The sequence below is a fragment of the Macrotis lagotis genome, chromosome 4 (genome assembly GCF_037893015.1).
Source record: "Macrotis lagotis isolate mMagLag1 chromosome 4, bilby.v1.9.chrom.fasta, whole genome shotgun sequence".
NCBI lineage: Eukaryota > Metazoa > Chordata > Mammalia > Peramelemorphia > Peramelidae > Macrotis > Macrotis lagotis.
In genome coordinates this window covers 145,162,007-145,176,018 of record NC_133661.1, presented here as the reverse complement: position 1 = coordinate 145,176,018, position 14,012 = coordinate 145,162,007, and the positions used below count along the sequence as shown (strand labels likewise).

Below are 14,012 nucleotides of genomic sequence, written 5' to 3'. Positions count from 1 at the left end.
GGTTTTTTCTTTTACCTTTCATGACATCCCTAGTGCTTAGCACATTGCCTTGTAATAGTAAGTTCTTAATAAAAGTGTGTTGACTGACTAAGAAATGAAGCAGCTCATAACTTGTACTGATTTGGAATGATAATCCAATACAAGTTTATATGTTAACAACAAACATTTAGCAAAATGGACTGGGCCTATATACTATAGTACTGATGGAATCAGGAAAGAGACCAGTTAAGGCACCTTCTAAGATGCTGATGCACTTGTTTCACGAAAACAGAAACTTTTGAATTTTATTTTTAGGTGTTGTTGTGGCCTGCCTATTTCCCAGCATATACCACCTCTTCCAAGTAGCACACCCAACAAAAACGTGGAAGAAAATAGACAAGTGGAGGCACAGCCAGAGAAATGGTCCATCAGTAAACATACCCAACTCTATCCCACAGATTCCTATGGGATGCTGGAATTTCAGGGTGGTGGACATTCAAACAAAGCCATGGTAAGAGATACATTAAGGAGAAATGTGGAAGAATTTTCCATTGGTACCAAAAAAGTGAAGCCTGCTATATAGATCAAATTTTCATCATGCTTTTCATTGGGGGGTGGAATGGGTTCCTTTACTATTTATTAAGAAATTATACATCATTTTGAGGGAACATAAGAAATTCCCATGAAAAAAGATTCCCTTTCCTAGATTTCCTAATACCATAGACCTTAGATATTTTTCATGGACTAAATGTCAAAGTTATCCATATTCTGTCCTTTTTTAATGTCTTTATTTCAAGAACCTTTTTTTTAGATGTGGAAAGGAAGTTCAATTTTCCTGACAAACTGGTGATTTACTAATGTGCTTAGATGTTCTAAGGTTTCCTGGAATGTTTTTTAGCTTGAGATTTTTCCTCCAACTTTGACACTATGAAATAGCTTCCCTTTGCATAGAAATACTTTGGAGCAATACAAATTTATGTTGTTTACTTTGTTTATACTTTATGAGGACTCTTGTGGTTACTTGGCACCTGAACTTAATTGGTTTAAAAATACAAAAATGCTACAGAAAATATTTTTCTTTACTTAAATATGTATATATATATATATATATATATATATATATATATATATACACAAAAATATTTAACTTATGTACTTAGAATGTACATGAGAAACAGAGTGGAATAATGGATAGACAATTGGTTTTGCATCCAGGAAAATAAACTAGGTATAAGTTCTATATTTTACACACATATTATCTGTGTGATCATGAGAAAGAAGGTGTTTACTTAAAAATAGAGGAATTTTTCTTGCCTGGGTATTTCCCATATCAATGAAATCATGGGTTTAATTTCTATTCTATACAGTAGTATGTATATATAAATATATACATGCAGGTATACATGCAAACAAATAAATACATGCATAAATGCCTACATTCACAGACACATTAACTTTGAAATCTTAAAAAATTCCCATGGATTTCCAAAGTCCACATTGGATCCCAAGGTCAGAAACTATAAGCAGTACCCTTTGGTATTCTGGCTAACATAGCTAAGAGTGACTTTCTGACCATGCAGTCTTTCAGCACTTTTTGGAAATGATTTTGTTTTTATTCAGACCTGTGATTCTATTGGTATGGAGAATACCTAGGGAGAAAACTCTACTAATTCAGATTTGCAATTTAATGTGATTTTTTTTTTAGTTTTAGAGATTTATTTGGGAACATTGAGAATTTAAATGACTTGCCCAGTATCACACAGTATGTATCAAAGACTGTATTTGAATTCATATCTTCCTGACTCCAAAATTGTTCTTACAACCACTACACTTGCTTCTCTCTTGTTTGGGAAACAATTAAGTTCTGACAATATTATAACTTGTACTGATTTGGAATGATAATCCAATGCAAGTTTATATGTTAACAACAAACATTTAGTAAAATGGACTGGGCCTATATACTATAGTACTTATGAAATCACAGCCACTGCATTTTCGTAATACCACTTATTTCTCTGTACTGTGAATGTTCTTTGAGTAAAATTTTGTTTCATTCAAAGTACTCTCAAAATGTGATCTCCCAGAATTATACTATACATAGCTGGCAAATGTAATAGCAACTGGCATGATACCAATGGGCACAAAGAAGTAATTCAAAGAGGACACAAATTCTGAATATTAATCTCTTCTCTACTGAGAACATCAGGTTTAAAACTGAATGTCTACTGAAGACCTTCTCTCTTGGTGTCTAGTTGTTTTGCGCAATCTACCATTCTATTCTGCTCTTCTGTTTATGAAAGAAGAAATCCAGGTCCTGCCCAGGGTCTCACAGCAGATCAGATCTTAGATTTCTCTACCTCCAAGTTTCTACTTTGTTATTGAACCAGATTTTGGGGGAGAGGGGAGCAGAGGGCAGAACTGACAGGAGGATAGTTTGGTAGGGACCCTAGGACCTACAAGGTGAAAAAAAAATTCACTTAACATTGGATGTTTCTAATTTTATTTTTTACTTTTGAGTCAAAAACCATAACCAAGAGTTTGTTCTCAGAGAGTATCACAAATTCTTTTACAGTATATCCGTGTATCATATGACACCAAACCAGATTCACTTCTTCATCTTATGGTGAAAGACTGGCAATTAGAACTTCCTAAGCTTTTAATCTCTGTTCACGGGGGGCTCCAGAATTTTGAGATGCAACCCAAGCTGAAGCAGGTATTTGGAAAAGGGTTAATCAAGGCTGCCATGACAACAGGAGCCTGGATTTTCACAGGAGGAGTCAGTACTGGTAAGAGTAGACTATCTTTTTTCCTTCCATTTAATTAACAAGTGGCAGAAATTCTATTTCCCTAAGTGCCTTCCAGTAATTCAGTGAAGCCTTTTAAAAGTACCTATGCTGATAGGATATAGATAGATAGATAGATAGATAGATAGATAGATAGATAGATAGATAGATATAGATATAGATATATTAAAATTAAAACAATACAAAGAAGACTTGATTGGTTCTTGTGTGAAAATAAAATCCCTTTCATCACCCTGACCCCTCCAAAAATACCCAAATATAAATACATCTTCAAAGTATTGAAGGTCCAAGTCTAAAACCTTCTTTAGTCAATGGCTTATTTCTGACTTTGGTACAATCTTTATGGACCACTGAACCAAGAATAGCATTCCAAAGAGAATTCATTTGGACCTAACTTTGGATCTTCAGAATTAGTGCTATAAAAATCTGCAGTGCTGCCCAAGTCCTCCCTATATAGTTTTATGGGGGTTTCATTTCCTTTCTTTTTTTCCAGAAACTAAGGCAAGATTGTTATTTACTGTGAACTGAACATCCCATTTCATCTTTTTTTAAAAAAAAAAATATGAGGTGCTGGTTCTTATTTTAATTCCATTAAATTCAGGGGGCTTCCCTCATTAATAGAGATATATAACCTGTGGTCCAAAAGACTTGAAAAGATCATAAAATCATAGGCTGTAGAGCTGGAAGGGACCTTAAAAAATAACTATTCCAACAAATTAATGTTGATTTGTAGGTGTCATTAGCCATGTAGGTGATGCTTTGAAAGACCATTCTTCAAAGTCCAGGGGCAGGATTTGTGCTATAGGAATTGCTCCATGGGGCATTGTGGAAAACAAGGAAGACCTCATTGGAAAGGATGTAAGTCTTTTGTTTTAGTAACTTGCAAGTTTATGAATTGTCATTGTCCTAGGGTGATGAATGTTTCACTCATTGACTTATTGTGAAATGTAAGTTAAGAAATGAATGTAAATTAGGAATAACAACTCATGAGCTGCCTTCCATATAATCAGGGGTTTATGAATTTGACAATTCCACCAGTGAGCTCTTCAAAAAAAACCATCTTCAAATTATTAGATTAGATTAGAATAGCATTCTTGTCTTATCAATTTATTTCAAAAATAATTTATGGGTATTGTTCCTCTAAACTGTATTTTACAATAATAATTGAAACTTTTTTAATACCTGTATATTTTGATTAGGTGTCAAGGGTTTATCAAACCATGTCAAACCCCTTAAGTAAACTTTCTGTGCTCAACAACTCTCATACTCACTTCATCTTGGCGGATAATGGTACACTTGGTAAATATGGAGCAGAAGTGAAGCTCCGACGGCAATTGGAAAAACATATCTCTTTACAAAAGATCAATACACGTAAGTAAAGCAAAAGCTTTAATAGTAATCAATGGCAATAGAGAATATATATGTATATATATATTAGTTATATCTGGTATAATTATACAAAAGTTATGGCTGAATTCATAACCATCATGTCAGAACTTACATAAACAAATGGGTCTTGACCTTTTAGCAGTAACTTTGGAAGATTACACATTTATTCCAATGATAACATTGTTCAAAATATTTTTGGAATTCCTCTTTTGGAATTGCCTTCAGAAGTCATAGCAAATTCTGTTAAGCATCTTCAATAATGACAAATCTTGATCCTTGGGGGAGGTCAGTTTGATTTTGGAAAAACAGCCAAAAATTTACTTGAAACTAAAAGCTACCTAACTGATTGAGCTGGGTAATTCTTTACGAGTCTATGTTGCATCAACAATAAACATGGCTATAAAATAGTGAGACTGGTTGTATGATTCTCTCCCATGGCTTATAAACTGTCTCTGAAGACATTACTAAAATAGGAATCCCCAGAGTTACTTAATTAAAAGGAAGTTTCATTGTTAATAAACATATTAGCTTCCAAAGGTAACTAGTTTGAAGTGGATAAAAACCATTTGAATGAATTAATTCTAATTTTTCTTTTAAAACACAGTTTCATTTTGTTGTGGTCATACTTCTGCATCTTAGTAATTAGTGATTATAAATTATGTTTTTTACAGTTTATGAAATTAGCTGACAGGTAGTGGGAATTGCTTGGTAACATTTAAAATTTTAACTTTAAACTTATGAAATTTTAAAGAAGTATTTTAATAAGCTTTCACTTCAAGCAGTGTGAGTTGTTAGAATATAAATTAGATCGGAAAAGAAGAAAATTGAAAGACTAAACCTATCAAGCAATGTTTTGGAACTGGGAGAGCAGTCTACTATTTTAAAAATCCTGGATTCATATCTTGAATTGAAACATTAGTTGACTTGGTTTTTGTTATTGTATTTTTATTCTGTTTCGAGTTGTAAGTCGTCTTACCACCAAAACTTCAACTGACCATGTGACCTGTGGGCTTCCCTTTGTCATCCTATGCCTGGAAATTAGAGTGGGGCAGGGACAGCAAAGGGATGCTCAGCTGTCGTCTTCTACAGCATTGACCTATTTCAGCATTAGAGATTCCATGCTATTATGCTACTATCCTGGACAAAACCTAGTTGGTCACTGTATTACTGAAGATCTGAAATTCAGAGTGGTACTGTTTCATTCTGGAAGTGAACAGGGCAAAATCAATTCAGATTCTTTCCAGATATATTCTAGAAATGTTACCATTCAGATTTATGTCCAAATTAGATTTTTATATGACTACAATTTTTGCATTATCACATAATTTGGAAGAGTAGAAAATGATAATTTTTAATAAAGGTTCCTTGTTTTTATTGGCTTAAAAAAGGATTTTGACTATTGTAAGAATTTGGTATTTTCTATCATCACTTAGATCAGTAGTCTTCAAAGAGTTCTCAGAGAACCTGTGAGATCAAAACCATTTACATAATAATACTAAAACATTATTTGCCTGTTAAAATACTCTTCCCTTTTCCAACTATATTTCTGGACCTGGATTTCCTTCATATACTTCAAACAAAAGGACATTTCACATGTTGAATACAGAATCAGATATGAGAATCCAACTGACTTTTATTCAGTCAGTCATTAATGAGATTTGCAAAAATGTGCAAAATAATGCCATATTTTTACCTCAGAAAATAGTTTTTTTCATAAAATACACTAACTAGTAATTGGTTTGAAAGTGTAATTTTAAGTGGAATAAAATATTTTTAAAAATTTGTTTTAATTCCTAATATGGCAAATATCTATAGACATAATCCACATAAAGGCTCTCTGGGGGTCTTCAATAATTTTTAAGAGTGTAAAGGGATCTATAGCTGAAAGATACAAGTTTACTTGTCACATGTGATCAACATGTCCTTTATGTGACATATGTCACTTTTTTGTTCCTGTAGTAGCTTAATTAAAGACTATTTGGAAGGAGAAACCATTTGGTTTTGAGAAATAAATGTTAACCACCACGATTGGTCTTTAAAGTACAAAATCCAAAGTGAGAATTTTCAAAGAGCCTATTTCTCACACTTCTCATACAATCTCTGCTACTCTAATAATATAGGGCCATTGCTGCACTAATGTAGAACTGACAAACTTCCTTAGTGATCTCTTAATTAGTATTTTTGTTACTGTAAAGCCCTGTGGGAATTACATGAAGTTCCTTGGAAGTATTGGGGTAGAGATCCTTGTCTTACTTTGTTGTTGTCATTGTTGTTGAGTCATTTTCAGTTGTGTCTGATTCTTTGTGACCCATTTGAGGTTTTCATATCAAAGATCCTAGACTGGTTTGCCATTTCCTTCTCCAACTCATTTTACAGAGGAGGAAATTGAGATAAATAGGGTTGCATGATTTGCTCAGGATCTCACAGCTAAGTTTCTGAGGCCGGATTTCAACTCATAAGGTGGGTTGGTTTTTTTTTTTGACTCTTAAGCCCAGTACAACCTAGCTACTCCCGGGACAATTGAATATTATGAGTCAGACTAATAAGCATTTGTTCATTATTTGAATGCAGATATTTTATTACAATTTGTAAGTGTAAAACTCTGGTCATCAAAGTTATCTTTGGTACTCCTTGATTATTAGTACTGGAAGTACTGGAATTGCAAGTCACGGATTTCTCTTCCCTCACTTTCTTCTTTCATAAAAAAGCTGGTTAGATGGTTGTGGGGTCAGTTTCAGCTCTATATCTAATGATCTCCCTCAAATTGCTCCTGCCCTTGTACTATACTATTTCAATGGTCTCAACAGTCTTTATGTTCCCCAAAGCTTTATCCACTGTCAAAATGTACTTAATACAATGACTTGATTACAAGTTCATAGAATTTTATAATTTAGAGATAATTTAATCGATTATCCCTATTTTACAGATGAGGAATTTGAGTCCATAAAATAAGTACACTTGCCCAATATCACTTAGAAAGTTATTAGTGGAGCTAGGACTAGAACCCATCTTCATTCTCCCATATCACCTGTTTCTTTGGTATCCTATGTGAATGACAATGAGTAATAATAGAATATTTAATAGACATTTTAGTTTTATGAGCATGTACAAATCATTTAACTTCTCTAAACCTCTTTTGAAGAGTGGAGATAATAATACTAGGATGATGTCACATCAGTTGACTCAAGGAAAGTTATTTTATAGGCTTTAAAGTGTTTTTATGAATATGAATATAACCTTTGTTAGTATATTAGCTAATGTCTTATCCACTCCTCCACCAGATGATATAATGACTCATCCCAGGTAAAATGAACATTTTCTTTAAAAAAATTGATGAAATTTCAGGGATCATAACAATACCAATGGGAGACATTGTTTTGGTAATCCTCAAATTATATTCTACAGACATCATATCAGGTATCATATGCCAGGTGAGACTTACATGTTATTTGATCTGCAAACAGTTTAGGAAGTTTTCTATTTCTAATTTGTGGTCTTTTCTATATGATCAGAGTGTGTATCTGAATAAAAATAAGTAAAATCAATATGTCTGGATCCCCTACCTTTGGTGGGGGGGGGGGGAGTGGAATGATAAAAATTTTGTGCTGTTCCTCTTCACTTGTCAAAACCTTTCTGATAGATCAGATTAACTTTGGTCCTGATTGAAGATATCTTTTGTGCTATAGGACTAGGACAAGGTGTTCCTGTCGTTGGCCTTATTGTTGAAGGGGGTCCCAATGTGATCTCCATTGTCCTGGAATGCCTTCGAGAAGATCCTCCCATTCCTGTTGTGATTTGTGATGGCAGCGGGCGAGCATCAGATATTTTGTCTTTTGCGCACAAATATTGTGAAGAAGGAGGGTAGGATTTCTGACATATTACCAAGGAGGGATGCATTTCTTTTGATATTTTACCTGAGAAGTTAGTAAGTTACCTGAGTTGAGACACTAGAAATTTTACTTTTAATTTAACATTTCAATTTAACATTTCAATATAATGAAAAGTTATTTCATGAGTTTCTTTGATTCCTTAGGATCAGGGTAATGTAATTCCAAAAGAATTCTATCTGAAATGACAATACAGTCCCTTCCAACTTTATCCTCCTTCCAGAAAGCTGGAATTAGTATAGTTGTAGACAATGTTTTCAACTAGTTTTTGTTTATAGACTTGCAATTATAGAAAGAGGAAAATCCTGGCAAGCCAATACAGCAATAAATAGGGATCCTAGAAGGATAGTTTATATATTTTTTCAAATGATCAAAATCTTCTGAAATGTTTTCCTTTTTTTCTTTTCATGTCCTTTCTTGAATAGCATAATAAGTGACTCCCTCAAGGATCAACTTCTAGTTACCATTCAGAAAACATTTAACTACAACAAGATTCAATCCCATCAGCTGTTTGTAATTATCATGGAGTGCATGAAAAAGAAAGAACTTGTAAGTGTCTCAAAACTCTTTCAATGAAGTGCTATCTTCTCTTTCTAATTCTGCTCAGGCAACTTTGAGTTACAGTTTGTCATGTTTTTATTTTTCTGCTCCCAAGAAGTACTTGGCATTATACATTAAATCAGTAATTTTATGAGAATTCCAACTTTCTTGATTTTCAGGAAGGCACTGAGGTTCTATTCAGTTTCACAGCCTTTATTTCCAGACCGTCAAATAGAAAAGCACACCAATGCCTAGTAAAAGTGAAGGGACAATAAATATCAAATTTCATTGGCCATGGAAGGAGTAAATTAATTTCAGTTTAATCACTGTGTCTGAGATAAATTGTAGAAGATGAGCTACATGTTTTCTTGATATTTCTATAGAACTTTACCAGATCCCCTTAATGGGCCTCAAAGGGATTAGAAGAATTATGAAAGAAAAATGACTTATAGCCTTTAAACAATGTAATTACAATGTTTTATTATTTCTATTGAAAATACAAAAAATCATTTCCCCAACCTTCCTTCCTATTAAGTATGTTGATAGGACAGAGCCATTAACCATGCCAATAACACTGCGACTTAATATATTGCCAAGAGTAATAGATTAATAGTAATCAAGGGACTTGAGTCACAGTCCTAGTTCTGACACTAATTAGCTGTGTTGCCTTGAGCAAGTCTCATCTCTCTGGGTCCCAGTTTTCTCATCTGTAAAATGAAATGGCTATGTAGATAATCTCTTTGGTCTCCTCCAGTTCTATAACCCTAATGTGAAGTATTCCTGTCAACATTCTAAGCTTACAGAGCAAGAAGAACATTGTACACCCTAACAGCAGCATGGGGGGTGATGATCACCCTTAATGGACTTGTTCATTTTATCAGTGCAATAATCAGGGACAATTTTAGAGCACCTGCAACAGGGAATACCATCTATATCCAGAGAAAGAACTGTGGAGTTTAAACAAAGACCAAAGTCTATTACCTTCAATTTTCTTCTTAAAAAGTGTCTTATGTACTACATAATTTTGCTATCTCTAATGATTTATTTCTCCTTAAGGATATGATTTCTCTCCCAACATGTTCAATTTCTATCAACGTATAGCATGGAAACAATGTAAAGATTATCAGACTGCTTTCTGTAGGGGGTGGGGGGAGGGAAGGGAGGGTTGGGGGGGGAATTGTAAAATTCAAAACCTTACAATAAATGATAGGTAGAAACTGCCATTGTATGTAATTGGAAAACAGACAAAATATTTAAAAAACATTCTAAGCTTACAAATAATTACAAATATAGCATATTTATTATGTAAGCATTTATAAGAGGGAGAGTATGGTTTAGGACCAGGATTTATATCCTAGAATCATTGAACTAATTTTTTAAAAATACTTTGTTAATTGAGAGAGAGAGAATCAAGAGATCTGAATTTTAATCTCACCTTCAACCAACTATGGGATAGCTAAATTCTCTTAACTTCTCTGAGCTTTCATTTCCTCAAATAAAAAAAAATGAGTATAAGAACTCCTGAACTGAGTGAAAGTGCTTTGATTACAAGCCCAAGTATTAAATCTGTTAATAGAATCTAATATGCCTTGGTAATCAAAAGGTAAGCATTAGGTAAGAATAATTCTTCCCACATATGTTGAAGTAGCAGATTGGACAAATAAATGCCCAGACATAGTCTACATTGCAGCAGCAGCAACACCATCAACACATTATATATAACTAAGCCCATTCAAATATGAGCCAGTGAGATATAATAGATAACAAGCTTGTCTCAAAACAAAAAGACCACCTCTGTTATGGAAACACATAACTCTGGGCCCAGTATTATCTCCATGATTCTAACTTGCAGAGAAGGTATTAATGAAATCATAGATTCAGATTTCATCCTCATACTAATACTGAGACTCCCTATTATTTCATTCTTCAGCTCTGAGTCCAATATAATCTAATACTCAAGCACTTTATATAGACATTAAGTACTTTATATGGACATTTCACAGTTTCATAACAAAAAAATCAAGTTAATTGTTTCATCTAGATGATTCTGAGATACAGAAAGAATAAAGAAAAAATGTTGTTTTCTTTCTGTATTTTTAATTCAGTTCTTGTTAGTTCAAAGTCCTCATTCAACTGGTTTCCCCAGAACTAGCAAGATAAGCTTCAGAAAACTTTAAAAAACTGGAATGAAGACCTCATCTTTAAAAAAATTAAGACAGGGTGGCTAGTTGGCATAGTGGATAAAGCACCGGCCCTGGAGTCAGGAGTACCTGGGTTCAAATCCGGTCTCAGACACTTAATAATGACCTAGCTGTGTGACTTGGGCAAGCCACTTAACCCCGTTTGCCTTGCAAAAACCTAAAAATAAAATTAAGACAAATCCAATTGGTGGAGGAAAAAGACTGATAGGTAGTTGACAACCTCAGAGATTCCTTGATAACAGGTTTCCAGATCACTATTAGTGTATCCAAACATTCTTCAATAACCCATTTCCTACAACCCCGCCCCAGCCTCAGACCAAAAAAATGGTGGTATTTGAGCTCCTCATTTTGACTTCCCAAAAATATATCTTCCATTTATGGTATCTGTGCTAGGGGTCCAAGTAAGAGCACTGAGTTTAGAGCCTGGGAGCCTTAGTTCAATTCCTTGCTGGAAACCTTATTTCTGTTGAGACCTTTAGCAAATTATTTACAGTCTCTGAGATCTCTGCTTACTCATCTGTGAAATGAGGGGATTGGATTAGATGATTATCTATGACCCCTTTGAGTTCATGTATGAGTATCTGGTGAACTCAGAGTACCCCATTATGTTTTGCCTGAATCATATTTTTCATGAAGCCATTTGATGACATTAGGTGAAGTATGTATAAATGTGCAAAATTCAAGGCAAAGAGTAAAACTATCATAAAGATTATGTTGCAGCTTTAAAAATAAAGTAGATTATTTAGCCTGCATAATTATTTCAGTACTGATTAGCTTATTCCACTTCACTTCACTTCAAGTATGGTTATACTTCAAGACAGACTGAGCCCCCTCTACATTACTTCCTTCTCCCAATCATCTTGATAGATATGGTCTTCCACAACTACCATGACCAAGAGTCATTAACAAGGCTCTCTGTATTCAGCTGGACTGGTCCTGGAATTACAGACACATATGGCTCATTGCTGGGCTTATAAAGTGAAGTTTTTGTTTTGTTTTGTTTTGTTTTGTTTTGTTTTATTTGATAGGACCTAACAAAGTCTGTACTAGATGCCCTGGCCTAGACTTTAAGAAATCTGCATCACTCATAAACACTTTAGAAGAATTGAATGGTGGCAGTATGTTCATGCTTTTGAAAACATATAATCTCTTCTCATTTTCAACTTTGCTTTAACGCAATATTTATATTTTTTAATCTGTTTTCAGGTCACTGTGTTCCGAATGGGTTCAGAAGGCCAACAGGATGTCGAAATGGCCATTTTAACCGCTCTGCTAAAGGGTGAGTTCTTAAGAAAATCATGATTTACTTCAATTCAGTTCAACAAGTAGGAAATACTTTCTCTGTGCTTAATATTTGGTCCTAGATTGTAAGAGAAGAGGCCTCCTTTCATTAAAAAATTTATATATTGAGGTACATCCTGAACTAACCAGTTTAATCAAAATTAACATGAATTTCAGACTTTTAAGTTGGAAATTTTAATTTCAATTTTAAAATTCACCTCATTTATTCCAATATCCTCATTTTCAATGAAGAGAGATTCTCAGAGATGTAATTTTAGGTGCCTAAGGTTAAGTAAACAGGTAAGTTAAGAATTCAAACCCATTCAGTTCATCCATTCAGGGTTTTTTAACCAGCATACCACCTCATCCTTCCTTTATCTGTTTGGTCTACAAAGTTGTAAGAGAAACTTCATGATAATATGCTTTCTTATGGATTTAACATTCAAGCAAAAGTGAACATTTACTTCATCCTAAAACTGGAATCAGTTTTTATGTGTTACTAATTAATTAATTAGCTGTTATTCCAGACTATTCTTTGTCAAATCCAGAAATTAATTAGTGAGCATTTATTAAATGTTTACTATGTGTGAGCATAGTATAGTACTATGCTAGATATAAAAAAAGAAAAGCATCTCTCATAAAGACCTTACATTCTTTTTTAAATTATTCAATATAAATACTTCTCTGTTATTAAAATTTCTTCCACTTATATGTGGATCTATGTCAGCAAATTCAATACCTAAAATAACCTTTCGGGGCAGCTGGGTGGCACAGTGGATAGAGCACTGGCCCTGGAGTCAGGAGTACCTAAGTTCAAATCTGGCTTCAGATACTTAATAATTACCTAGCTGTGTGAACGTGGGCAAGTCACTTAACCCCCATTGCCTTAAATAAATTAAAAATTAAAAATAATAAAAAATAAAATAACTTTTAATTTAGTGGAAGGAATAAGCTAAAGATCCCATATGATGAAATATAAATTAGTAAAACTGATATAAAAGATTGTAAGGAACAATCATCTCAAATGAAAACAATTTGCCTTTATCTGATACATTTATATACATAGTTGGTTTAAAAAATGTAGTTATTTTAATATAAAATTTTTTTTAATATACACATACTTTTCTCTGAAAATAAACTCTTATAGAAGTAAGTAGGGCACAACCATTTCATTTTAATAATCTTGCTCATTTGGGGGCCAAAAGAAGGAATTACTATCATCTGACTTAAACAGTTTAGGGACCTTACAACTGATGCAAAGTAATGGATCATGGGCAAGTTATCCTTGTTAATTATGCAATTATCCTTTAAAGTAAGGACTGCTTGAAAGAGATAAATGTTCACTTTATCTTTGGTTGGTCAGTAGTTATAAGCACAAGAAAATTAAAGTAATTCAGTTTTTTCTAAACCTAGTCTTCTTTCTTCAAATGTGCTCTGTCTCACTGTCTCACTGTCTCTATATGTGTGTTTATATATGTAGAACATTTATTTGAACTGTAAGAAAGAATACATATATGTACATGGACACAAATGCATATGTGCATGTGTGTAAATGCATATGTGTGTGCATATAAACATATATTTGAGATCAGATCTTCTTATCTCACCTAGACTTGAAGTGCAATGGACCCTCATGACCTCAGTCCCAACACTAATAGACATAAAAGTTCTAACTTGTTTTCTTTTTTTCCACTTGAAATAGTGTGACCCTCCTTAGGCAGTCTAATGGTCTTCTTTTCTTAGGGGCATACTACATTAGTACCAGACATACTGCAGACATCCATTCAACATTAACTCTGATGCCTGAACTCAAACAATTCAGCATTCTCAGCCTTCTCTGGAGCAGGCATTATTCTGTCTCCCATATTTAACTAAATGAGCCAATTTAACTATTGATCATTCTTTCTCTATAGGAGCCATAGAGAAGTCTC

At 33.7% G+C, this 14,012-nt stretch overlaps 1 protein-coding gene across 3 annotated transcripts in view; it reads left to right on the top strand.

Annotated features, from left to right (window-relative positions):
- The first annotated feature begins 370 nt into the window (after positions 1 to 370).
- Positions 371 to 14,012, top strand: part of LOC141521569 (transient receptor potential cation channel subfamily M member 1) — a 47,503-nt gene continuing 33,861 nt past the window's right edge. For 2 of the 3 annotated variants that reach the window (XM_074234267.1, XM_074234266.1), the window contains exons 1-7: positions 371 to 490; positions 2,552 to 2,765; positions 3,517 to 3,641; positions 3,983 to 4,154; positions 7,859 to 8,033; positions 8,485 to 8,608; positions 12,007 to 12,079. In XM_074234267.1, coding sequence (XP_074090368.1) covers positions 449 to 490; positions 2,552 to 2,765; positions 3,517 to 3,641; positions 3,983 to 4,154; positions 7,859 to 8,033; positions 8,485 to 8,608; positions 12,007 to 12,079 — 925 coding nt within the window. In that variant the 5' untranslated portion in view covers positions 371 to 448. Of the gene's footprint in view, positions 491 to 2,551; positions 2,766 to 3,516; positions 3,642 to 3,982; positions 4,155 to 7,858; positions 8,040 to 8,484; positions 8,609 to 12,006; positions 12,080 to 14,012 lie in introns of those variants that run through there. The other variant, XM_074234268.1, reaches the window with a different exon arrangement.